The sequence below is a fragment of the Periplaneta americana genome, chromosome 1, assembly GCF_040183065.1.
Source record: "Periplaneta americana isolate PAMFEO1 chromosome 1, P.americana_PAMFEO1_priV1, whole genome shotgun sequence".
NCBI classification, from domain to species: Eukaryota; Metazoa; Arthropoda; class Insecta; order Blattodea; family Blattidae; genus Periplaneta; species Periplaneta americana.
Genome location: NC_091117.1, coordinates 169977688 through 170005187, shown reverse-complemented (window position 1 = coordinate 170005187; position 27500 = coordinate 169977688). Strand labels below are relative to the sequence as shown.

General features: G+C 35.9%; 1 protein-coding gene across 5 annotated transcripts in view; it reads right to left on the bottom strand.

Moving 5' to 3' along the window:
- The window catches only part of LOC138703908 (hemolymph lipopolysaccharide-binding protein-like), a 77368-nt gene extending 50273 nt beyond the window's left edge, over nucleotides 1-27095 (bottom strand). For 2 of the 5 annotated variants that reach the window (XR_011333281.1, XR_011333280.1), the window contains exons 1-5: nucleotides 26949-27095; nucleotides 19325-19476; nucleotides 15905-16010; nucleotides 9806-10084; nucleotides 3713-6663 (exon numbers count right to left, since the gene is read on the bottom strand). Coding sequence is in view for 2 of the 5 variants with exons in the window: in XM_069832072.1 (XP_069688173.1) it covers nucleotides 3548-3572 (25 nt within the window). In the remaining 3 variants the exon portion in view is untranslated. The other 3 variants (XM_069832073.1, XM_069832072.1, XM_069832071.1) reach the window with 3 other exon arrangements.
- Between the last annotated feature and the right edge of the window lie 405 nt (nucleotides 27096-27500).

Here is a 27500-nt window from a genome sequence, read left to right as displayed (position 1 = left end):
CTCTGTATTATATACTAATGTAGCCAGTTTTACAGCATCATCAAGTGTCTTTGGCATCCTAAGTCTTACTTCCCTGCCTGGGGTTCCTCTAAGGCCATGAATGAAAGCTGCTACTACTCGTCTATCAGCTTCTCTCTTTAAAATAGCTCGTTCTGCTGCAGGTGCTTCATGATCGATAGTTTTAAGGCTTAATCATCTGACTCTATCACAAAATTCCTCAGGTGTCTCATGTTTCTCTTGTACCGCATTGTGTAATCTGGAATAATGAAACTGCATAGTCTTTTTATCAGTAAATCTTTCTACAAAAATTTTCTTAAATTGCGCGAATGTAATCTCTGGATCTTGCAAACTAGCTGTGGTGTCAAAATATATACGAACTGTCCCTCGCAACTTCAAAATAGCTATCTGTATCTTATCAGCGTCTGTATTTCTACCCATTGCTCCTACTCTCTCAACCTGATCAAAGAAGCTAGTTACGGGAATACTATGGGAATCACCTTTCCATATTTCCACTAATTTTGCAACACTCAAGTCCTTCGGTACTACAGAAGGCGGAACTACAGCGGTTCCTGTAGTTAAATTTTCGTCCGGAATTTTCAAATTTCTTTAATTCAATCTTATATAATTTATTTTGTTTATGTTATAGATTATCAACTGCGGAGAATGAACAAGTTAACAATGGCTGCTCCCGGAGTTCAAACCTTAGGATTCCTAACAGCTACAACTAACTTTGCATGCTTCAAATAAGTCTTGCTTGCGCATAGAGATCACTATTCTTTACTGGTAGTAACTTTAAATAAACTACAGTGGAGTAGGGGTTTCAACTGCGCATAGAGACACGTGAACCTACTGAAAAGTCGCAGGTCATCCAATATTGTGGCACGTAATCCGTTCTCTCTATCTCAAGTATTGGATAGTCATACCCCGGAGGAATAAATCGAGTCAAAAGCCTAACATCTACTTCAAAAATGACTTCAAGACCTTCAGAGTGTTCATAAATATATACTTTCCGTGCGGGTACCTGAAAATGTCTGTTAGGTCTACCTGCAAAAGCTATATCTAATCGCGAGCCTGCTTGTAATGACACAAATTTATTATGATGCTCTTCGATTAGCCTAGTATCAATTGTAGTATACTTTGAAAAAAGTTGTTCAACAAGCCCCTGGGCGTAATTACTTGATCCCTGTAATGCTGAAGGATGAGAAACACCTATAACATGAACTAACAAAATTGTAAATTCTTTAGCTCTGTCAGATAACCTGTTACGACAACAAAAGCAATCCATACAAAATTATAATCAAATTAGTAGCACTTATAACACTTCTGGATATATTATCATTAATTAAACCACTTGCAAGGAAATAAAAATACCAATCAAATAAAAATAACACAGCACGCTAAAAAAGAAACACAATTAGTATACAAATTATCTTAAAAGCACAAGACCTACCCCCTTTTAAGAATCTTATACCGCTGCCACTAGTTTGTCGTGCGAGGGGATCGGATACATAGGGATTAACAGGTGAGACCTTACAGTTTGTTCAGGTGAATTACCTGTCAGTCCTAATATCACAACTTCGGATCCCTCAGGACTTGCGTTCTTGTAATATCAAAAGGTTTCAAAAGGATAATAATAATAATAATAATAATAATAATAATAATAATAATAATAATAATAATAGCCGTAAATCCCCAGGGCAAGGCCTCCTGCTTGGGCAGGGGTGGCTCAAGTCTTGACCATCAGAAGAGCCAACCTGATGGTCTATATACCAGTGGCGTAGCATGAAATTTTGAGCAGGGTAAGCTAACTCAAGTTGTCTTTCAAACAATATGATAAAACGTATTACAAAGATACAGTATTAAAATAAATAGTAGTCAATGTCAAGTCAGCAGTCGAAGATTGTTTGGAACCTCGTAAGTAACACCATAAGGCATGTTCTCAAATGATACGTAGTAAAATATGATTTCACGGTTTACACATATCTCTAACAAATAGACACGTATACGTATAACATTAGTTCACTCCCTGTCATACTTAGAGAAATCACAGTATTAGTATCATTACGTAAATATGCGTCTGTCTTTTGGTTGTGTCCTTCATTGACAGCAAGAGAGTCGGTCATTTGTTTTTTAAATCATACTTTTGTTCGTAAGTCAGTCTTGATAATACAATTGTCCTAAAAAATTCAAACTGTTACTTCACTCATTATTTATTATATCAGCCACAATGCACACTAACACTTCAACTGAACACAACTGACGAAAAGGGATAACTCGGAAATTACTTACTTTAAATGTTAAAGCTAGCTTCTTGCAAGCCTTGCGACTAGGGTAGTTTAGTTAGAAAGGGATGGAAAATATGCGGGGTGGATTACACAGAAGAAACCAGTCTGCTTGGAAGCTGGTGTGTGCAGGCTTCTTGTTTACTGCTGCATCACAAATCATCCTGAGCTGCCGCATCACAATATTTAACGCGTAAATATAAATTCTATTAAAATTAATAAATAATTTTCTCCATAAACTGCAGGTTTATTATGAAATTATTATTAACTGGGGAAGCTAAGCTTTTTAGCTTACATTGACGCTACACCGCTGCTATTTACATTCCTAGTTCTTTGTCCACAATTTCACTACCACTGGTTGTTGCTCCCGCTCAAAGTTGGTTGACTGCGTCCTTCCACCGTGTTCTTTGGCGTCCTATTCTGGTCCACAGTCCTCCTAGCTGCAACTTGAACTCGTCCCCCCATCTGGTTCTCGGTTGTCCAAGGTTTCTCCAGCCAATTCTTGGATCCCACAGTGTCGTCGTGTGTGCCCATCTGGTAGGATGCATTCGTACCACGTGTCATCCCCAGCGCCATTTCATCCTATTAGCGAGTGTGACCACGTCCTCTACGCCGCTTCGTCGCCGTACTTCTTCGTTTCTGATTCTGTCCTTCAGGCTTATTCCGCGTATTTTCCTTTCCATTCTTCTTTGGCATCTTCCTAATTTTAATGCCTGTTTCTTGGTGAGTGACCAGGATTGCGCCCCATATAGAAGTACAGGTGCAATGCAGCTGTTGAAGATCTGCCTCTTGTTCTGCAATTTCTGGCTCTTGCTCATTAGAATGAAGGACAGACTCCAAAACTTTCTCCATGCCGATGCTATTCGTCTATCAATTTCTTTATCCATGCTGTTCTGAAATGATATGGTCTGGCCAAGGTAAATGTATTGCGTAACAAATTCGATGTTCGCATTGTTGACGATCATCTGCCCTTCTGCGTCATTTGTCAGTACTTTGGTTTTGCTGGTGTTGATTTTTAGGCCTACTGCCATGCTTTCTTCGCACAATTGATACAAGTAAGGTAGGTGATTAATCGTGAAAACCAAGAACAACAATAGCTGTTATAATAAGAATAATTAATGTATTTAGAGTTATCATTAGTATGTAAAACATAACAAAATAAAATACAAGTATTAATAAGCAAAATACTAAATCCTTTACTTAAGCCCAAGCTTCCGATGTAATACGAAAGCTTTAATGAAACTGACAGACAATCTTACACTTACTTATTATTAGCAATGTGCTCTGCATGTTTGCATAAGTTAATAATTCTTTAAGTTGACTTCAAAGTAAAAAGAAGTTAAAGTCTGAATTTAAAATACAACTTCCAAAATAACTTGTAGAAATAAGGACTTTAAAAGAATAGGAGAACAACTGGCGTTTATAGCTACCGTCTACTCCTGACTTCAAAAGCGTTGTATCTGATCTGGCTGTGTCCGACAAGAGAGTGATCTATCAACGAAAATGCGTGCCTTTTTATACTAGTTTGAAAGGAAAAGCACGCATAAAAATATGGCTTCTAATTGGTTGTGTCAAGGTGATTAAGAAAGGAAATAGTGTGGTTAGTTCCCTTTAAATAAAGCAACAGGATGAGTTGGTAGGAAGCTACATCCCAACATCCTGGATGCTGTGGTAATCATGACAAAAGTGGATTACTACGTAGGTTAAAGTGCGAATTTTATAATAGTGGAAAAACACTTGTCTTAATTGTTAAGTTATAATAATTAAAAGGATAACCACTTAAAGATTACAAAGTGTCTTCATTAACTACGTAGTGAAAGGTAACCTTGGTACATAATAGTGTGTATCTAACATCTATAACGCCTTGGGCGTAGCAAATACCTGGGCAGGTGAGAGTATGTACAATTGAGTAGTCATTGAGCGAGCACTACAATCTATCTATCCATCCTTCCATCTATCCATCCATCTGGCCCGTAAACGAGCTCTACGACTCTTCCAAAGGCATCCAATGGAAGAGAACTTCATCCAATTTAAACGCTTCAGTGCCAAAGCTCGCCGCACCATCTGCGAAGCTGAGAAGATGTCCTGGACGAAATATGTCTCTTCACTGGAAAAGAATGTCCCAGCCACAACCGTATGGGGAAAAGTCCGTAGGATAATGGGGAGACGTAATTCTGCTATTCCGGGTCTAGTACATAATGGCAATATGATAACTAATCATTTGGATATGGCTGAGCTCCTTGTTACATCATTTGCGCATATCAGTAGCTCAGTCCATTATGAACCTAGATTTTTAAGAATTAAAGAGGCTGCAGAACGAAATGACATCTCTTTTATATCTGATAACACAGAGAACTATAATACTCCATTCACGTTACAGGAATTACAGTCAGCACTAGACAAATCCCCTGACACATCTCCTGGCTCAGATAATATTCATAATCAAATGCTCCGAAATTTACCACCAGCTGGGAAGATATATCTTCTCTCTTTATATAATAGAATCTGGACAGAAAAATCCTTTCCATCTCAATGGCATAAAGCCATTGTAGTTCCTGTGCAGAAACCAGGAAAGGATCCATCCTTACCTAATAGTTACAGGCCTATCTGTCTCACCAGCTGCGTGTGTAAAGTTATGGCGAGAATTGTTAGTAATAGCCTAATGTGGTTCCTGGAATCAGAAAACCTCTTGTCTAAGATCCAGTGTGGTTTTCGTAAGCGCCGATCAACCGCAGATCACCTTGTTCGGCTGGAAGGAGCCATTAGAGACGCCTTCCTCAAGAAGGAGCACTTGGTAGCAATCTTCTTTGATCTTGAGAAAGCTTACGACACAACATGGCGTTATGGGATCCTACGCACTATCCACAACTGGGGTCTAAGGGGAAGTCTTCCGACTTTTCTTGCCAATTTTTTGGCAGAGAGTTATTTCCCAGGCAGTCATCTTCCATCGGCTTATGATATGATAGTAGTGTGGAATGCCCATCCTAAGGAAACTAAGCTACAGAGAGTGAAGTGGGATTGCTCTGCATAAGGAAGTATGTGCGGACCCGCCGTATCCAACATATGATCTCTTGCCTCACACCATCAGATTTTGTTAGATAGAGACGAGTGGGACCGGTCAATATAGGAATGCTTCGTACATGACAACTTAGTGACACTCATTTGTCCAAGTGTAAGAAAGTATGCAATGCATTTTATTCAAGAGTATACTTACACATAACTGTTTGTCAAATGTTACACATCAATTACAATGTTACATAGAAAATAAAATTAACTAAATTTCTTTGCTTCACTGCTCGCACGAGACAAAGAGGACATGAAATTGTTTCACATGTATATGATTGTTGAGACATAAAAGTTAATCTGTAGAATGTTTAATATATAACAGAACAAATAATGAACTATAAATTCGAGCAATATGAACAGTAGAGAACTTTAAATTGAATCCATGATTAGACATTGGGTAAATGTCAAGTGGATATATGATTTAGATTACGATGAACACATACAACCATAAAAACCATGAATAGCATTTTATGGTGCTATAGAGGCCTGAAGGAACTACTGAATTGACATTATATCGCTCATCATTGAAAATAATTATGAATAATTTATATAATAATAATAACAATAACAATGATTTATTTTAGCTGGCAGAGTTAAGGCCGTAAGGCCTTCTCTTCCACTCAGCCAGAAAAAAGTATATATATATATATATATATATATATATATATATATATATATACAAAGAATTCAACAATTTGATTTAGATGAGAGTTACAAGTATACAAGAGTTATTTACGAATTAAACAACAAAATACTATGAACTATTAAATCGTTGAGAAGCAGAAGATACAACTAGAGACTAAGGAATGGACTATTTGAAATTATTTTTTAATCACTCACATAGACTGCCTCATGAATGAATGGATATATTTAAACAAAACAAAAAGTCGAATCTATTACAATAGGATGAAAATAAATGTTCTGAAATTGAATGGATACATTCTTAAAATGATGACCTGTGAAAATTATGATTTGAGCTCTTCTTGGAGGATAGTGAAAAGGACATCTTGGAGAAGGAATATTTTTACGAGGTTTGGAGAGAAGGGAACTGTAGGAAGATTAATGGAAGAATTGTCAAAATGTAACTGATAACTGCTGAAGAGTGCAAGTGTCTGGAAAGAAGATTAGTTATGCGAGGGAAGTATCACTTTATAAGAGGGACGATCAGCTTCACATATGAAAGCGAGCTTCACGTCGCAATTGACGTCTCCGAGAGTGCTCGCTGATCGACTTGCAGCACCGCAGAATTCTATATCAGGTGCACTGGGCTCACCAGGTTCCCATTTGTCGTATCCAGTGGAGTTGAGAGGTTGGTCTGGAAAACACCCAAAAACAATTAATAACATACCATACTGTAATTTAAAATGTTTTTATGAAGTCTTTGTGTAATCCTACAGGCCCTTTTTTCAGTTTATCATAATGTTGGTCCATATTCAACATATTTCGATGGAGAAATAATAACTATCTACGTAACTTTACAAAATCTGAATAATTTTGAGGGAAAAATTGTTCCGGGGCCGGGTATCGAACCCGGGACCTTTCGTTAAACGTATCAACGCTCTCCCAACTGAGCTACTCGGGAACTCTACCAGACACCGATCCAATTTTTCCTCTATATCCACAGACCTCAAAGTGAGCTGACAACCGTCAAGCAACCAACATTGAGTGCACACTAACTCTGTGTGACTTAAATTGTGGTTTTCTTTTAACGAACAATGACGTGTATTATGCAAATCAAGCTTTCAGGTATAACTCCCTGTAAAGTTGATTTGAATAATTTCGAGTGAAAAATTGTTCCGGGGCCGGGTATCGAACCCGGGACCTTTGGTTAAACGTACCAACGCTCTCCCAACTGAGCTACCCGGGAACTCTACCAGACACCGATCCAATTTTTCCTCTATATCCACAGACCTCAAAGTGAGCTGACAACCGTCAAGCAACCAACATTGAGTGCACACTAACTCTGTGTGACTTAAATTGTGGTTTTCTGTTAACGAACAGTGACGTGCAAGGTGCAATCGTCTATGAAGCACTCTTGATAGTAATACTATACCACATATAATATTGAATGGGATTACTGTTAAATACAGTGAAACCGTTAAAAATCATGGCATTTTTATGGATTGCGATCTAAATTGGAAAACTCAAGTAGCACACATTTGCAAAAAAATATTTTCTCAACTTCACTCCTTGTTCCATATGAAAGAATTTCTACCACTTAGTCTAAAAAAGAATCTTATTCAGACGCTTGTAATGCCCCATTTTGATTATTGCGATTCCTTGCTAACTAATGTAAGTTCACTCTTAGCTGAGAGACTACAACGTGTTCATAATGTGTGTAGGGCCTATACGATTCATCTGCAATACTCGTAAATTTGACCATATAACACCTTCCTTCCAGTTATTTTCATGGGTGCGTCTGAAGGAACAAAGAACAATACATTCACTGTCTCTTCTGTTTAGAATAATGCATACTTCTACTCCGAATTATCTGTTATCGCGCTTTCAATTTCTTACAACTCTTCGAAACCGACATCAAGCACTTCTTTCTATCCCTCCTCATAGAACGTCTTTATACTTATCTTCCTGTACTATAGAAATACCTCGCCTCTGGAATTCGTTACCTAATGACGTCAGGGACTGTCAGACTTTATCACAATTCAAAATTAAATTGGAAAATTTTGTCTTAGTTAATGTTTTTAGGTATTGCTAGAAGTATTGATTTGTGTTTTTTTTCTTTTTCTTTTTTAATCTAGATTAAAATTCCAAGTTTCTTGTTTATGTTAGTTAATTAGTTAGGATACAATTAATTATGATGCTTAATCACTCATTTAAAGTTTGTGTGACTGCAACCTGTGTGTCTTTTTGTGTGGCTTTACTTTTTTATAGTGTTTTTTTCTCTCTCTCTTTATTTCTTGTGTAGCTTTATTTTGTATATAGTGTATTTTTTCTGTTTATTTCTATTATTATATTTGTATTCCTGGTGTTGTGGAAGAGAAGGCCTGATGGCCTTAACTTCACCAGAATAAATAAATAAATAAATAAATAAATAAATAAATAAATAAATTGTCTATACAAGCAATAGGTGGGTCATCAACTTCAAAAAGTGTCAGAATCCAGGAATCCAGGAAAATGATAAATCATTTCATCAATATAAAAAGATCTCCTCACATTGTAATATACATGACAAAAAGAGGTATGTACAACAGAAACGAAGCTAGGCAATTTCTGTTGGGAGAATAAGATTTGAAATGTGAGGAAAACAATATCACTGAGGAAAGCCATCGTCCTCCGATCTTTTCAAAATTAAGCATTAAATATAGTTCAATCAACACCCCAGTTAAAATCAAGTTCGTGGAATGATAAGATCTAACTCTGGCATGGAGCTACTGCAGAGGTAAGGTGATTAGATCATGTAATGTACGTTGTGCTATCCATACATTACATAAGATGAGTTCCGGTGCAGAATGAAGGGACAAATAAAGGAAATATTGTGTGTAAAAGAAATTACCTGAGAACAGACACACTTCTGTCAAAGTTCGAACCTCAATATAGAGATTACCGACAAAATAAGTGCGTAAGTAAATAAATACCGGTAAGTAAGGAATTCGGTGATAGGTTTGGAAGTAAATCCCGTAAAGACGAAGTATATGATATGTCTCGTGATCAGAATATTGTACGAAGTGGAAATATAAAAATTGGAAATTTATCCTTTGAAGAGGTGGAAAAATTCAAATATCTTGGAGCAACAGTAACAAATATAAATGACACTCGAGAGGAAATTAAACAAAGAATAAATATGGGAAATGCATGTTATTATTCGGTTGAGAAGCTTTTATCATCTAGTCTGCTGTAAAAAAATCTGGAAGTTAGAATTTATAAAACAGTTGTATTACCGGTTGTTCTGTGTGGTTGTGAAACTTGGACTCGCACTTTGAGAGAGGAACAGAGATTAAGGGTGTTTGACAATAAAGTCCTTAGGAAAATATTTGGGGCTAAGAGGGATGAAGTTACAGGAGAATGGAGAAAATTACACAATCCAGAACTGTACGCATTGTATTCTTCACCTGATATAATTAGGAACATTAAATCCAGACCTTTGAGATGGGCAAGGCATGTAGCACATATGGACAAATCCAGAAATGCCTATAGAGTGTTAGTTGGGAGACTGGAGGGAAAAAGACCTTTGGAGAGGCCGAGACTTAGATGGGAGGGTAATATTAAAATGGATTTGAGGGAGGTGGGATATGATGATAGCGAGTGGATTAATCTTGCACAGGATAGGGACCAATGGCAGGCTTATGTGAGGGTGGCAATGAACCTGCGGGTTCCTTAAAAGCCATTTGTAAGTAAATAAGTAGGAAATTCGACTATCAGTGCAAGCAAAAATCCACAGAAACACGTATTTAGCTAGAAGATTTGTTTAGGAACCATTCCATTATTAAAACATAACTTACTGAAAATTGTGACGTATTGTCCCTTAGTCTTGAGGTCGTTGAAGCCTATATGAGCCCAGTCGTTCATCCAACCGGAAAGCAATGAGGGATATGGCTTCCAAAGATTCACCAAGGCATCTGCTTCCTTCTGCGAATTAATGACGACCAGATGCGCGCATTCCTTAACACATGTGTCCCGCGCATCGAACCATGTTTTCGGCTCTGGATGAAACTTGTAATAACCCAGTCCATCTAACAGTTGGTAATTCGATGGTACCTTGCACGTCTTCTCTGGACAGGCTGAAACATCAATTATCATCATCATCATCATCATCATCATGGTTCACCACTGTGGAGTAATGATTAGCATGCCTGACCGTTAAATGGACGGGCACGGATTCAAATCCTGGTTGGGACAATTATTTGCCTGGTTGACGTCTTTTCCAGGGTTTTTCCTCAACTCATTAACAGCAAATGCTGGGTAACTTTCAATGTGGACCCTGGACTCATTTCGCCGATATCACCTTCATCTCATTCAGACGCTAAATAACCATAGCAGCTGAAAAAAGTGTCGTAAAATAACTAACTAAAAATCATCATCATCATCATCATCATCATCATCAAAATTTCATGAATCAGCCTATTTAGATTTGTCTGTTAACCTCTTTGAAGGTTTCTCTTTTTGCCTGTACTTTCTTAGTATGCTATTATTACAGTATTATTATTATTATCGTTATTATTATTATTATTATTATTATTATTATTATTATTATTATTATTATGTCCCGCGCCGTGGTGTCGCGGTCTAAGGCATCCCGCCTAGGACTCGCATTACGGAATGCGCGCTGGTTTGAGTCCTCATGGGGAAGAAATTTTCTCATGAAATTTCGGCCAGTGTATGGGACCAGTCCCACCCAGCATCGTGATGCACTTGAGGAGCAACAATAGGTAGCGAAATCCGGTTGCGAATATCAGCTATTAGGGCTGGGGGGATCATCGTGCTAACCACACGATACCTCCATTCTGGTTGGATGATCGTCCACCTCTGCTTCGGGATGTGGGCGTGAGGCCAGCAGTCGGCTAGGCCCTTCACGGGCTGCAGCGTCACGGATTTATTATTATTATTATTATTATTATTATTATTATTATTATTATTATTATTATTATTATTATTATTTCAGGCATTATCTAAACATGTACAGGTATCAAATCATTTGGTAATTCTCAAGAATAAAAATGTAAACATTTTATTTCAACTACTTTCAGACTCAACTGTTGTTTTGCTGACAGTCTAAACTTCACTACCATATAGGTATCTGCGAAGAGTTGGTATTGTGTACTTCTGTTGAATTTTGGACTAAGTCCTGTCTTAGAGATAGCCTACAGCCCACCCAACCGTTATCGAATCTTCATTTTTGAAGTACCATCTCGTACTACTGAAATTTCTTTCCTTTCTATTGCTTTTACAGTCTGTTCACAACACTAGCTTCCCCTCTGTCGCAAACGGTGGCTATCCTTATTTGTTAGGCGAACAATAATGGATCTTAATGAACTATCTAGAAATAAGACCAGTTATCATGTCTGTCCGGTTAAGGAGTTTCAGAATAATAAATATTAACTTGACTACCACTTCATGTATTTTCTTCAAATTTTGCACACTTATTTTACATGATTTTAGCTTTAATTTGATATACTGTATAATACATTTTTTTTTCCCCTTAAATCCGAGATCATAATCTAAAGATTGGTCCACAATGAACATCACAGCTGACTTCATACTAAATTTATTGATTTTTAAATTTGCATTAAAAATGTTGTTTTTTGCAATGTATTTTACTAGAAAATTGTTATTTTTTCATTCAAATTTAACCATTTTGGTCCAGTCTCTAGAGATTATTACAAAGGACAAGGACAAATTTGGATGAAATCAAACAAACGGTTCTTGAGATATCAGGTTGTTTGTAACTAAAAATGTAATTATTATCGGGAAAATGAGTCTAAAGTTGCGACATGTTTGTACTTACTTCCCGCACTAAAAATTTTCAAATTTTTTCACGATTCTTACTGTATAAGCCCCCTTAAGGATGCAACAGATTCATCCATGTGAATTACAAAATGATGCCATAGATCTGAGGAGGCTGCAGAGGAACATCACAGGGAGGTGGAGGGGTATTCCTGTTCATATGGATTTCGTCAGACCTGGATGCTGTGGCTGAGTCGATAAGATGGTACCACACAATGAATTACGTGCTTGATGAGTGGTCCTAAGGACTTCAAAATCGTCCTGATAGAAGGAGGTTGGACAATAAGCCTAATGCTGCAGTGCTTGCTTATGGGCCTCCTCTGAAAAAAAAAAATACATATTTTTTATAGCTCCGCATATACGTAACTGCTCTGATTAAAAAGAGAAAATGTTCCGTGACCTGACAACTGTGTGATATTTTAAAATGGTGTCAGCAACGTTCTTAAATATATATGATATAATTAGAAATGGTAGATTTTTGCATGCATAATGCACCCAAATGCTGTCAAAATATGTAATTTTTTGTTTAAAAGCTAGTTAAGTATATTACCAGAAGTGAATTTTTTTAATCCGCAATACGTTGCGAAATTGAATACAAAATGGGAAATATACATGTTTCTGCGAAATGAGAGCGAAATTACAGTTCATGAGACATTTTTGTGTTAAAAAAAAAAAAGAAACAGAATCTGTCTAAAGACCCTGTCACGTACAGATTTTTACATTTTTTTCAAGTAGTTTGGTCAACCCTCCAAGTTTTTTTTTATTTTAGTAGGTTATTTTACGATGCTTTATCAACATCTAAGGTTATTTAGCGTCTGAATGTGATGAAGGTGATAATGCCAGTGAAATGAGTCCTGGGTTCAACACCGAAAGTTACCCAGCATTTGCTCATATTGGGTTTAGGGAAAACCCCGGAAAAAACCTCAACCAGATAACTTGCCCCTACCGGGAATCGAACCTGAGCCACCTGATTTCGCAGCCAGACGTGCTGACCATTACTCCACAAGTGTGGACCTCCACCATGTTAGCTTTACAGTAGGTATGAATAGCACAGGAATGTGACCTGACACCCTCTTTGTTGTTATCTGTAGGCTAACCATTATTTCGAATTTTCAACTTATTTGTCTGGTGCTAGAAGAAAATTGGCTGCCCATGTGATCTCTCTATGCACAGTTTGCACTCACAAACAAGTTGTGCATTGTAGCGGAGATTAGTGGTGATATTGAAAAGTTTAACAACCAGTTCTCTCATGTGTACCTATTTTAAACATATACGGTATATGTCCGTGGTAATTCCAAATATTACCTAGAAATAATTTAACATCCAGTTCGTCCGAACTGGTGTGAACCGGCCGAATATCACCACTGGCGGAGATTGTGATTGAGTAACAAGATGGGCCAGGGTAATAACACACCATATCTTCTGGCATGTTTTGTTATGTTCACAATTGCAATGTAATTTTGTATGTTCCTTTACTTTTTCACTCTTTTGAAGAACTGGAAAATCTGAAAGTGCATCTGTTAACATATTGATGACATTGGAATTTCTACCACCAAACTTTCTCTAGAAATATTCCATCCCAAAACGCTACGAAATGCTAAATCATAACATTGAAAGTGCCATAAAATGATAAATTTTATTTTTCTTATTCTTCTCCCTTCAAGGTTTAGGTGATATCACCTGTTCCGGTCTCTATCGTCCAGCCACCTCTTGCGAGGTCTACCCAGATCCCTTTTCCCGATCGGGCGATAATTCATTATCTTCTTTGGTAGCCTATTCTCTGCCATTCTGTCAACATGATCTTTCCATTTTGTTTTATTTTCTTCTACCATGTCGTGTACTGAGAAAATATTTAAATCTGATCTTATTGTTTCATTTTTTATTTTATCGGCTTTAGTGCATCTTCTTACGTATCTCATAAATTTCATCTCTGCTGATTGTATACGTGATTCTTCTTTTTTTGTTATTGTCCATGATTCAGAGCCATATATAAGAGTAGGTACAGCCATAACTTTATAAAATTTCATTTGAGTTTCTTTTCTCGCTTTTCTTCCTAAATTTCTTCCAATTGTTCCACATATCATCTGAAATCTATTAACTTTCTTCTCAATATCTTTCTCATAATTAAAACTAATATCACATCCTAGATAATTGAAGTGGGATACTTGTTCTAAAATGTTTCCATTTACTATTATCTTAGATCTAACAGGATTTTTCCCTTTAAAAGCCATTATCTTTGTTTTGTTTGCAGATATAGTTAGATTGTAAAATATTGCGTTTTGGCTTAATCTATACACTGCTCTTTGTAGGTTATCTTCTGTTTCCTGGATAATTATTTGATCATCAGCGTATAGTAAAGTATTTAAAGGTGTGTTAGATTCTATTTTAATCGCAGTCTGTATTTCATCTTTCCACTTCAAAACTAGATCGTCAATATATAAATTAAACAGAGTGGGTGATAAACTGCATCCTTGTCGAACACCTAAATTTGTTAAAATTGCTTCTGACACTTTAAAACCTGAGCTAATAACTATTTTGGTATTTACATATAAACTCTTAACGGCACTAATAAGGTGCTTAGGAAAGCCTCTTATTTCCAGTATTTTCCATAAAAGGGGTCTTTTCACTTTATCGAAAGCTTTTTCATAGTCAATGAATGCTAAGTGGGTTTCCAAACCAAACTCTCGACGTTTTTCAATAATCTGCCTCATTATAAATATATTATCGCTAGATGAGCGTCCTTTTCTAAAGCCTGATTATTCCTCTGATATTACTACATCAGCAATAGCTTGTAATCTTTGATTAAGAATTTTTCCATAGATTTTATATCCTGCATCTAATAAGGTTATTCCTCTATAGTTTCCTGTGTCATTTCTATTACCTTTCTTGAATAGGGAAATAACTTTGGCTGTATTCCATTCCATGGGCACTGAACAATTTTTCCAACACATGTTCAGAAAATGAAGGAAACAGAATTTTAATATCATTCCACCATATTTAATTAGTTCAGCATTAATTCCGTCCAATCCAGTAGCTTTTCTATTTTTTGTTACTTTTAAAGCCGCTTCTAATTCTTTTATGTCTATTTGATCTATAGAACTACTGTCACTTTCTACATAATAATTCTCTTCACAGTTTTCATCATACCATAAGTTTCTGTAGTGTTGTATCCATTGGTGTTCTGTAATAATGTTAATACTTGCAGTATCTTTCTCTGCTTTATTCATATGTTTCATAAGCTTAAAAGCTACGTTCTGTCTTCCGTGGATGTCATGTTCAATGCTAGCAATAAATCTTTCCCAAGATTCACTATGAGATCTTTTTATCAAATTTTTTGTTTTATTTCTTTTTTGTTTATATATTTCCCAAGCTTCATCCGTTCGTGTTTGTAAGTACGATTTATAAGCATCCTGCTTTTCTTTAATACTATTAGCTATTTCTGTGTTCCATATTTTCAGACCCCTTTTCCGATTTGATGTTTTACTTTTTCCAAGTACCTCATTAGCTATTTTCAATATTGCTGATTTTAACCTACTCCATTCTTCTTCAATATTGTCTTTAGTTTCAACCATTTGCAGTTCACGTATGAGTCTTTGTTGGTATAAGTTCCTTATACTCTCTTCCTGTAGAAGATGCACCTTAAATTTAAAATTCTGATTTTGAAGTTTCGTTGAACATTTTTGTTTCTTCCATCTTGCCCATATTTCAACCTTTGAAGTAACTAAAAAGTGATCGGAACTTATATCATTGCCTCTAAATACGTGGGTATCTCGAATTTGGGAAGACATTTTCTTATTGGCTATTACATAATCAATTATTGAGCGTGAGCCCCTTGCATTCCAAGTATATTTTAAATTTTATTTTTAAATCGCAAAATTCTTAATTTTAAGTTGCGGGAATCTACTACCTCTATGTAGGCCTATAATCCTTCCTGCACAGCAACAACTCGGTTTGCACGAGAGCATTTTCCACTTACTGCGCATCCACGCATTTGCGCGGCTGAGAGCTAGTAACTTACCGGTCACTACAATAAACTTTTAAAATGTGAACTTTTAAAAAACTTCACATATTTCTTACAACATGTTAACTGAAGTTACCTGTGATGTTGGCTGTTATGATGATGGATTCTGTGCCGTTACAGTTAATCGTTTTCTGGTCAACATTCACTTCCCATTTCTTGTTGTCTTCGTGTTGCAGTTGAGCCTACAATATGGGGAATACACGGACAGATATTAGAGAGCTCCATGAGTTATATGTGAGTATTGCTCTTTGAGATGAGAGCTTTCATTTCACGATGCACTCTGTTTGGTTCTTTATTTAATTTTGTTCAAATTTATGTTCTACTGTTTAAGGAAATAATTAACCATGAATATAGGTAATTTTACTGCAATTAATATTTTTAATCACATACTAAATTAGGAGTAGTTTCCTTTTTCCTTTCTCTTCCATATTTATCAGTCATTGCAAAAAAAGTAATATAAACAGTACAATGTACCGTAATTTGCACACTTTTTTCAAATCATCCTCTGTGTAAATCTTCGAGACCCGTGTCTTAGTTTTACGACACATCACTAATAGAAAGCTTTAGCCAAACTTTGTGGACCATTTCTCTTGGCGGTATCACAAAAGCCCATATCAGTGCCTAAGGGTGCGTGGGCTTGTCCCACTCTCCATCCCCTAATCAATACTAGATGAAGAGTTGTGAATTAAATACTATTATAGTCACAATCATGCCATGGTATGAAAGAAAAATTTCACAACCTCGAGCGGGAATCGAACCTGCGACTTCCTGGTCTCCAGCCATAAGCAGTGCTGACTAAGATCAGACGCTATGGACAGTACTCTATAACAGAGTCGCCAGTATGAAAGGATAATTCCGAGCTTTGGCGTGAGACGAACTCGATAGGTCAGTGGTAGAGCGCCTGACCGGAGACCAGGAAGTCGCAGGTTCGATTCCCGCTCGAGGTTGTGAAATTTTTCTTTCATACCATGGCATGATTGTGACTATAATAGTATTTAATTCATTAATATGTCACATCAACGGACGTATATACGTCACCCAAACATCGTAAGATGAAGATTACATTTGAAGAGTTGTGTTTTTGTGTGTGTATCTGCGCGTGTGTGTGTATACCTTAGCATTAGTACATTATGTTAGTGGCTTGGCTTTTCTATAGCTGAACACAAGATGGATCCTTACATTTCGGCTTACTTTGGCTCATTGTGCGCCCTATGTATGCAATGATTCTCCAAGTCAGGCAGGTGGCCTGGGTGGCATTAATAATTCCATGAATCCGACGCTGACAGGTCGACCATCCTGCCTCAGCTGATAAATCAAGGTCCCATCCACAGACGATAGCCTGATAGCCCCAGGAGCCCTGAGCCCCAAGTTCTTCCTGAATCAGCATCGTGAACTCGACACTGACAGATGAGCCATCCTGCCTCGGCCTCTGGTAGACCCATATCCCGTCCGAGACGAGTAGTCTGATAAGCCCGAGGGACCCAGAGCCTCAAGACCTTCCTATATCACCATCAGAAACCCGTACTGCACACCCAAGCCTATTTTTACTATTGCAGATGGCAAATGAAATGAGGGAAAGATGGAGAATTTTGGTGGAATGGGAGTACCCCGAGAAAAACTCAATGCAACGTAGAAGAACACCGTGCTAGCACTTAAGCTACAGACGCAGCAGTATAGTAGTACCAGAGCAATAGAATACGTAGTTGTACCTAACTAGTAAATAATAATAAATATTTATAATTGATTAACTATTGGACTTCCTCGTGTTAATTATGTGAGTCTGTTTCGGTGCATCATCACACCATCTTCAGAGCCTTCTAGATCTCGGCGTCATCTCGAACTTCTCTGCCTGTTATGTGGGTGCATTTGATTGTTGAAAGGCGTTGAATAGTGGAGTCAAATTGTGTGTGTGTACTGAAATTGATCTAGTGTGTTGAGTTTTTGGTTCTTGAGTTGTATGTGTAGGATTTCCATGTCCGCATTTATGTTATTATATGTATGAAATAGAACAATACGAAATATACAAACACACTAAAACACACCCTGATCAAATTCTCAACACACAGATCAATTTCAGTACACACACACTATTTGACTCCACTATTCAACACCTTTCAACAATCAAACGTAGCCACATAACAGGCAGAGAAGTTCGAGATGACGCCGAGATCTAGTAGGCTCTGAAGATGGTGTGATGATCCACCGAAACAGCTGTAAGCCGCACAGACTCACATAATTAACACGAGTAAGTTCACTAGTTAATCAATTACTTATATTCAGGTGTTAAAAGTAGTGTACGCAAGATTCAAAATGGAATAAATATTGTTCTTGGTCATTAAGAGTAGCCTGTATAGATACATGAGTGTTATGGTAGCATTATTGTGCTTAAGCGTTTGGGCAACATAGTTGTGCATGGTCGTTTGGACGTCTGAGTTATGCATACTGGGACAGATATGGCACATACCGGTTTTATATTCATATAACTTATAATATAAGCATATAATATTTCAAACTGAATACTGGTACAGATATTGCACACTGTCAAGAATTGGATTTGACCATATGTGACATCAGTTGAGAAAGAAAGAACTACTTAATTTATTTGAATATAAAACCGGTGTGTGCAAAACTGTCCCATGCGGTAAGGGGTTAATTTGTGCCTAAGTACTGAAAAATCATAGTTATACTTGAGTACTAGAACAGCATATTTGTACCTAAGAGTTGAAACAACATAAATGACTCTACCTGGGTCTCAGAAGATTATATTGTGCCTGGTCGTTTGGATATGTAATTTGTAGCTTGCCTAAGGCATAATGTCTGAATTCGTGTTACAGAATATGCACTAGTTTGAATCCTCATAGGGGAGGAAATTTTCTCATGAAATTTCTGCCGGTGTATGGGACCAGTTAATTTGAATATGAAATCCAGACGTTTGAGATAGGCAGGGCATGTAGCACGTATGGGCGAATTCAGAAATGCATATAAAGTGTTAGTTGGAAGGCCGGAGGGAAACAAATTTTTCGGGAGGCCAAGACGTAAATGATGGGAAGATACTAGTAATATAAAAATGGATTGGGATATGATGGTAGAGACTGGATTAATTTTGTTCAGGATACAGACCGATGGTGGGCTTATGTGAGGGTGGCAATGAACTTCCGGGTTCCTTAAAAGCCATTTGTAAGTAAGTATGGGACAGTTCCTTCCGCATCGTGAGGGAAGCTACGGTAAGTAGCGAAACCCGGTTCTGAAAAACAGCTATAAAAGTGGGGGGGAAGGAGTAAGCATCGTGCTAACCACACAATACCCCCATACTGGTTGCATGATGGTTCACCTCTGTTGAGCCATGTGGACAAGAGGCCAGCAATCCTTTGGTTGACCTTGGCCCTCTGTGGTCGCGCCCAGGTGTTAATTTTAAGTGTTATCAAAGTACAGTCATGGCTGGTTAGGATAGTATAGTTGTATCTAACAAGTAAGTGCTAGAATAGCATGGTTATACCTGGGCATTCCACTGTCCTTTCTCATTACGTTCACTAATGAGTGAGAATTTGAGGTTGGGTGTACTTGTAGAGGAACATTCCTGGCTAGCAAAAGTGCCTCCAAGGCAAAACAGAACAATACAGTGAGCGAATCTCATTTCTTCAGGGTGGCCTGCAACATACGAATCGTATACATAATAAGGTGATTAATACACTCAAATTAATCATACAGGGATAGGCCTAATCGAAGAATGTTCATGATGTGTGACCTTTGAGGACAGCGGTAATTCTTATAAGCTACGAGCACACTATGCTGTTGTGATGTGTTGATACTGTTCTAAAGTTGAGGAACACGTCCGAAGTGTCAACAAACACAATGAACATTTTAGATGAATGTGAACCAAGAATATTATACTTCAAAATCATAGTAAAATATGAACTGTGTGAAATTTAAGAGCTGGATCGAAATTTATAATGATGAAATATATTTAAATATTACAGCAATCTATTGAAGAATAGTAAATTTGTAATATTATATTCAGTCACTCTCATGGAATTCTGGATGGGACACATTTACCTCCGTGATTGACCGAGTCGGTATTCGATACTTGTCCATCCTTCAGAGAACTTCTGCACTCAATATAGTAGACAGCTTGACGTGACAGACAATGTTAACCATACACAGGTAGCATCGCTTTATGAATATTCTTTGTTGCCAGATCTTTTGCCTAGAAAAATTGCACAACGGAACGCTGCTCGACTACATGTAGAAGTGCTGCCATCTTGCAAATGCTGTTTCTTTGTTCTGCTTGTGCCGTGTGTGTACACATCGATCACACATATGATCACATTGACACCTAAATTTATCTGCTATGGGTTGTTATTGGTAGTTTAATAACTTTAAATTATTGAGGATTTTGTAGATCTTATGTTTTAATGATTGCTTATAGTTTATGTTCAGGATTTTTTTTTTTTGTTTACCTAATATTTCTTATGACTCTAAGCTTTTAAGTACACGAAGTTTATTAATTAATGAAGATTTAACGGGATATATATATATAGGCCTATATATATATATATATATATATATATATATATATATATACTTTCCTTTATTTATATAATAGGTAAACGTTGGGACAACTCAAGCTGCACTAATTGTATTATGATTCAGAAATTGTATTATGCTTTAAGGTGGTCCACTTTAGAATTATCTCATATATATATATATATATATATATATATATATATATATATATATATATATATATATATATATATATTTGAATTTTAATTTATTTGCAACTATGAACACAGTAAGTGTAAAAGTCAAAATACATAAGGTGAAGAATGGGTAGAACGGAGAAATATTCTCTCTGGCACCAGGACACGAGCCCAGTTTTCAGCTCTACGTGCTGACGTTTTATCTACTAAGCCACTCCGGATTCTAATTCCGATGCTGGATTGAATCCCTCTCAGTTTAAGTTCTACCTCTCTGTTCCCCTTTAGTGGCCTACCCTCATCTACTGTGTCACAGAATATGTGACAGTGGCACAATGTCCAACACGTGTACAGAGGTGCACTCATTACAAGTGACTAAGTGGCCGGGATCCAACAGAATAAGGCGCCGTCTTGAATCACGAAGTGACTAATGCTTATCATGTTACTATGATGTATCAAAGTACACATGATAGGAGTGTAGGAATTCTGCTTTACCATATGGTGAAGAATGGGTAGGATTCCTGCACAGAAATATGTAAGTAGCTTATTTCCAAAACCTACTATTTTATTTTTCACAAATTTTACAGGAAAGACGAAAACCTGTCATTTTGTTTTGTGACTGTCGATTTTATTAATTTTTCTTAATTGAATCTTTTAAAATTTCTCCACTTATTTCATTCAAAATTATTTCCAAAACGAAATGTTAACTTACTAAATTTTACATTTTAAAAAATGAAGTAGATGGTTGTGGAAATGAAATTGAAAGCAGCACACTTTGGCAACAATAATGTGCTCATGTTCGAGAAATTTTAAAAAATTCAAATGTAGAATAGTTTATTTAAAAGACCAAGAAAAATATTACAAACATACTGAAAGGAACATAAATAATAATCGACTATTCAAATATCTATATATAAAATTACATCAAATCTTCATTTAGAAATTCAATATTGTCTTGCATTCCATTTTCTTCTTGTTCTGCGGACTGGACTCCCAAAGCTTCTTTGTAGGAATCAATTTGACCCCATTGATGTCCTATGGCCTGGATCAGTTTTTGACGTCTGATATTTTAGGTGAACTTGCTTTGTTTGAAGAGTTGATGGTTATTTATTTATATTAGGTTATTGTATCAACATCTCAGGTTATTTAGCGTCTGAATGAGTTGAAGGTGATAATGACGGTGAAATGAGTCCGGGGTCCAGCACCGAAAGTTACCTAGCATTTGCTCGTATTGAGTTGAAGGAAAACCCCGGAAAAAACCTCAACCAGGTAACTTGCCCTGACTGGGATTCGAACCTGGACCACCTGGTTTCGCGGCTAGACGTGCTGAGCGTTACTCCACAGGTGTGGACGAGTTGATGATCCTCAATAATAAAAAAAACTCTGTTACTCAGAGGAAATGTATGCTTGAAAGTATGTAATCCTGAATGTTACTCTGTTGGATGAAGAGTCTGGATGTCCCAAAACTTTTGCATCAGTGATTTTGAAACTTTTATCTGCGCCTTTAAATCTTCTCACACTCTCTATTCCAATCAACAAAATTAATGTCAGCTGTTGTGAACACAGTTCTTCATACTGGTATGGACACAGAATAGTTTCTTCCATTTTTATCTTCCTATCCACCAAACCAAATGCAAGATTTACAGGCATGTAGGAATGTCCGTGTATAGGGAAGAACCATTCAAATTGCAGTTTCTTCTGTTGGTAGAATCTAATCAAGGAAGTGAGCACGCTGTAGTTCTTATTTTGACCAACACAAGAATCATAAAAAAATATAAGTCCCATTACATTGTTCAAATATTTCTCACTTATTATATTGCTGAGGAAATGAATCATATCACAAATTACTAGACTCAATGCTCTTTATAAAAGGGTATTACTTCAACTGTATGAACGATAATGTGCTAATTAATGTGACATGCTCAATGGTGAACAAAGGCTTGCTAATATTACCAATAACATAATTTTCTTGCTTTAATTTAAATTACTAAAGAGAGCGCTTATCATAAAAATCAGATTTATTAATCATTTTTTTCATTAACTTAGATAGTAGATTTTGGAATTAAAATGTAATGCTAGGTTAAACTTGGTTTATAAAAATAGGAGGTTTTGGAACAAAAAATAAATAGCATGATTTGAAAACAAAATCACACTTCATACCATTGAGAATATTAGATTTTGGAAACAAAACGACATTCTAGCAGCATTTTTCAATATGAAATAGTATATTCCGACACAAAATAACCTCACCATTGTGTTCAGGACGTGAAAATCTAAATCTATAGAGATACTTATACGGTGTAAAATCGAGTATTTTAAAAAATAGCAGGTTTTGGAAATAAGCTACTCATATGTACTTCGGTACCTACATTATAGTAATAGTAACAAAATACATAAGACAGTGATAAGTAAACTTGGTTTGTAAGGATAGGAGGTTTTGGAACAAAAAATAAATAGCATGATTTGAAAACAAAATCACACTTCATACCATTGAGAATAGTAGGTTTTGGAAACAAAACGACTTTCTAGCAGCATTTTTCAACATGAAATAGTAGAATCCGACACAAAATAACCTCACCATTGTGTTCAGGACATGAAAATCTATAGAGTTACTTATACAGTGTAAAATCGAGTATTTTAAAAAATTGTAGGTTTTTGAAATAAGCTACTCATATGTACTTCGGTACCTACATTATAGTAATAGTAACAAAATACGTAAGACAGTGATAAGTAAACTTGGTTTGTAAAAATAGGAGGTTTTGGAACAAAAAAATAAATAGCATGATTTGAAAACAAAATCACACTTCATACCATTGAGAATAGTAGGTTTTGGAAACAAAACGACTTTCTAGCAGCATTTTTCAACATGAAATAGTAGAATCCGACACAAAATAACCTCACCAGTGTGTTCAGGACATGAAAATCTATAGAGTTACTTATGCAGTGTAAAATCGAGTATTTTAAAAAATAGCAGGTTTTGGAAATAAGCTACTCATATGTACTTCGGTACCTACATTTAGTAATAGTAACAAAACGCATAAGACAATGATAAGTAAGAGTGGCAGAAAAAACAAACAGAAACTCGTAATACCAATAAAAAGCGATAAAATCAAATGCAGAAGAAAATAAAAATACATGAACATCTTAGAAAGCACTAAAGAAATCTTATCACTAAAAATTGATTGTCATAGAAAGGGTGATTATCAATCAACCAGAGTTAAACCTGCTAAGAAGTCCTCTTTCCAAATCAAAAACAAGAGTCTTTTGTTGTTTTTGTTGATCTACGAGTACATCAAAGGATAGCAAAAAAATCATGGTTTTAGTAGTGTGAGAATTAATATTATTATGAAGATAATCTTTAACATAAATATAAAACTTGATAAATATATTGACATGTTACAGTAATTATTTTTTCATTGATGAGTTATTATTTTAACTTTTCTTGTACATACTATAAAGACCTTATAAATGTAACTTACTATTGTCCCATAAAAATAAACCATAGGAAGAATATTATGGAAATATGGAAAATAAGCAACCCTAATATCTTAAGTACAGTATTGAATAAATTATCGGAAACTCCATACATAATGAAATTAGGAAACCCTAATATCGTTTTTGGGAGCAAGCATTTTTAGATTCCATTGCAGAAATATAATTCTTGATACTTTTTCACAAACTAGATCATTATGATCTTTCCATGTACAGTAAGTGTGCTATCAACAATGATGACAGGGAGTTTGGAACAGTTGCCATTGTCCATGGTTTTACTAGCGAATGAAAAGGATGTAGTTTTGGTTTCATTTTCTTAGCTTCCATAAGGGCTGAGTTACAACACCCACCTTCAACTTAACAAATGACATTTTTAGATTTGAGTATTTTTTATCCATAATAATCATTCTCTTTTCTCTAATTTGTCACTGTCAGAGTAACAAAGCTACATCGATGTAAGGCATAGTCCTCCTACCCCTCCTTCAGTATATTCGCCTTGGTGAGTTCCTTGTTCCATTATTGTGTTTAATAATTAAATTTATTTCAATATAGGTATTTTATTGTTTCCATGGATTTCCCTGTTATATAAAGTAAAGTATCTTACCTATCATGTACAAATAACAATTGATTTTATATATATATATATATATATATATATATATATATATATGATTTAGATTTCAAAAAGGCATATGACTCGGTTAAGAGAGAAGTTTTATATAACATTCTTATTGAATTTGGTATTCCCAAGAAACTAGTTCGATTAATTAAAATGTGTCTCAATGAAACTTACAGCAGAATCCGTATAGGCCAGCTTCTGTCTAATGCTTTTCCAATTCACTGCGGGCTAAAGCAAGGAGATGCACTATCACCTTCACTTTTTAACTTCGCTCTAGAATATGCCATTAGGAAAGTTCAGGATAACAGACAGGGTTTGGAATTGAATGGGTTACATCAGCTTCTTGTCTATGCTGATGACGTGAATATGTTAGGAGAAAATTCACGAACGATTAGGGAAAACACGGGAATTTTACGTGAAGCAAGTAAAGAGATAGGTTTGGAAGTAAACCCCGAAAAGACGAAGTATATGATTATGTCTCGTGACCAGAGCATTGTAGGCTACGAAATGAAAATATAAAAATTGGAGATTTATCCTTCGAAGAGATGGAAAAATTTAAATATCTTGGAGCAACAGTAACAAATATAAATGACACTCGGGAGGAAATTAAATGCAGAATAAATGTGGGAAATGCGTGTTATTATTCGGTTGAGAAGCTTTTGTCTCTAGTCTGCTGTCAAAAAATCTGAAAGTTAGATAAAACAGTTATATTATTGGTTGTTCTTTATGGTTGTGAAACTTGGACTTTCACTTTGAAAGAGGAACAGAGGTTAAGGGTGTTTGAGAATAAGGTTCTAAGGAAAATATTTGGGGCTAAGAGGGAGGAAGTTACAGGAGAATGGAGAAAGTTACACAACGCAGAACTGCACGCATTGTATTCTTCACCTGACATAATTAGGAACATTAAATCCAGATGTTTGAGATGGGTAGGGCATGTAGCACGTATAGGTGAATCCAGAAATGCATATAGAGTGTTAGTTGAGAGGCCAGAGGGAAAAAGACCTTTGGAGAGGCCGAGACGTGGATGGGAGGATACTATTAAAATGGATTTGAGGGAGTTGGGATATGATGATAGAGACTGGATTAATCTTGCACAAGAAAGGGACCGATGGCGGGCTTATGTGTGGGTGGCAATGAACCTGTGGGTTCCTTAAAAGCCATTTGTAAGTAAGTATATATAGATTAGATTAGATTTTATTAAAGTCGTGAGTATTATACAATTGTATGGACATAGTCATAATAAAACAAAACAGAGTGAATAAAATTATATTAAAACTTAAGTTATTAACGGAGGACTGAAAGTATTCACTAATACTATAAAAGGGATGATTAATCATCCAGCGTTTTAAAACATTCTTAAATGTATTATAGTTAACAATGTGTGCAGACTTATGTAATCTATTAAACATAGATACTGCCATGGACATAAACTGTTTTTTAGTTGTTTCCAGTCTAACATTAGATTCAGTCAAGTGAAAATTGTGTCTTGTATTGTAATTATGATGATCAGATCTATGATAATAATTTTCCAAATTTTTCTTTACCTTCAGCAAAGAGGTGAAGATATAAAGATTAATAACAGTCAGAATAGCCTCATTTATGAATAATGGCTTACAGTGCGCATCATAAGCAGAACCAGTTAAAATACGTAAGGCTTTTTTTTTTTTGTAGAACATTAGATACACTAGAACTATTTCCCCATACAGAAATACCATAGGTTATTATACTATTGAAGAATGCAAAATAAGCACTTCTTACATATGTTTTAGGCACCAGTGATTTCAATTTGCTTAATAAATAAATAACCCTTGAGAGTTTAGTACAAGCATAATCAATATGTGGGGCCCAGGATATTTTGGAATCCAGTACAATTCCTAAACGTTTAGCAGATGGCTGAGAGTTGTAAATTGTGGAATCATTTAATGTAAACAACACATGTTGTGTCTTAGTCTGATTTAAACAAAATCCATTAGCCTCAAACCAGGCAGATGCTTCATTAAAGGAATTGTCCATATCAAACTTTATATCAATTATGTCATCATTAGTATGATACAAAGTAGTATCATCAGCAAATACAATCGAGTTACTATAAATATTTGTAGGTAAATCATTTATATATATGATTATTGTGTAAGTGTAATAATGACACAAACATTTTCTATTATGCAAAATTAAACAGAAGTTAAAATTAAAAATAAATAAAATCGAATGGCTGTGAAAAAATTACGTTTTAAAGATTTTATAGAGATATTGACGAATAATTGAAATGTGTGGAGTTTTAGGTAGGCCTATAGTAATCAAGAGCTACTCACTCAAAAGTTGGATTCAGAAATCTGGATGTTTGACTCAGGTCACATAACAAATAACGCTTATATATACATATATGAGCTTATTTACATACATGTTTGTAAAAACTCGAAATGAACACACAGGAATTACTACAATAAATTAAACCCTGAGTACCACTGACACTGTGATAATGCATATCTGCTTATTCTTGCTAGGTTGACAGACCGAGGACAGATAGAAGGGAATTTTCAAGTAGGCTCATAATTTTATTTCTTCTACCGTAACTTTGCGACAGGTCTTGCACGTGTACTGATAACCGAGCGGCTTGCAAGGCCGTCATCATCAAGGCCGTCATCCTCGGTCACTGTTTCTTACATTCTTCATTCGCTACTTCATAATCGACATGGAATGAAACAATTTTTAGCATGCCATACATTTGAAGAGAATATGGCACTAGTGTATCAGTAGGCTAAAATAAAAAAGATAATACCTTGTTAATAGTTACTTGCTGCAGAAATGAAGTACAGCTGCTCCCCTAGCAAAGATAGTACTGTGTAGTACTTTCCTGCAACCAC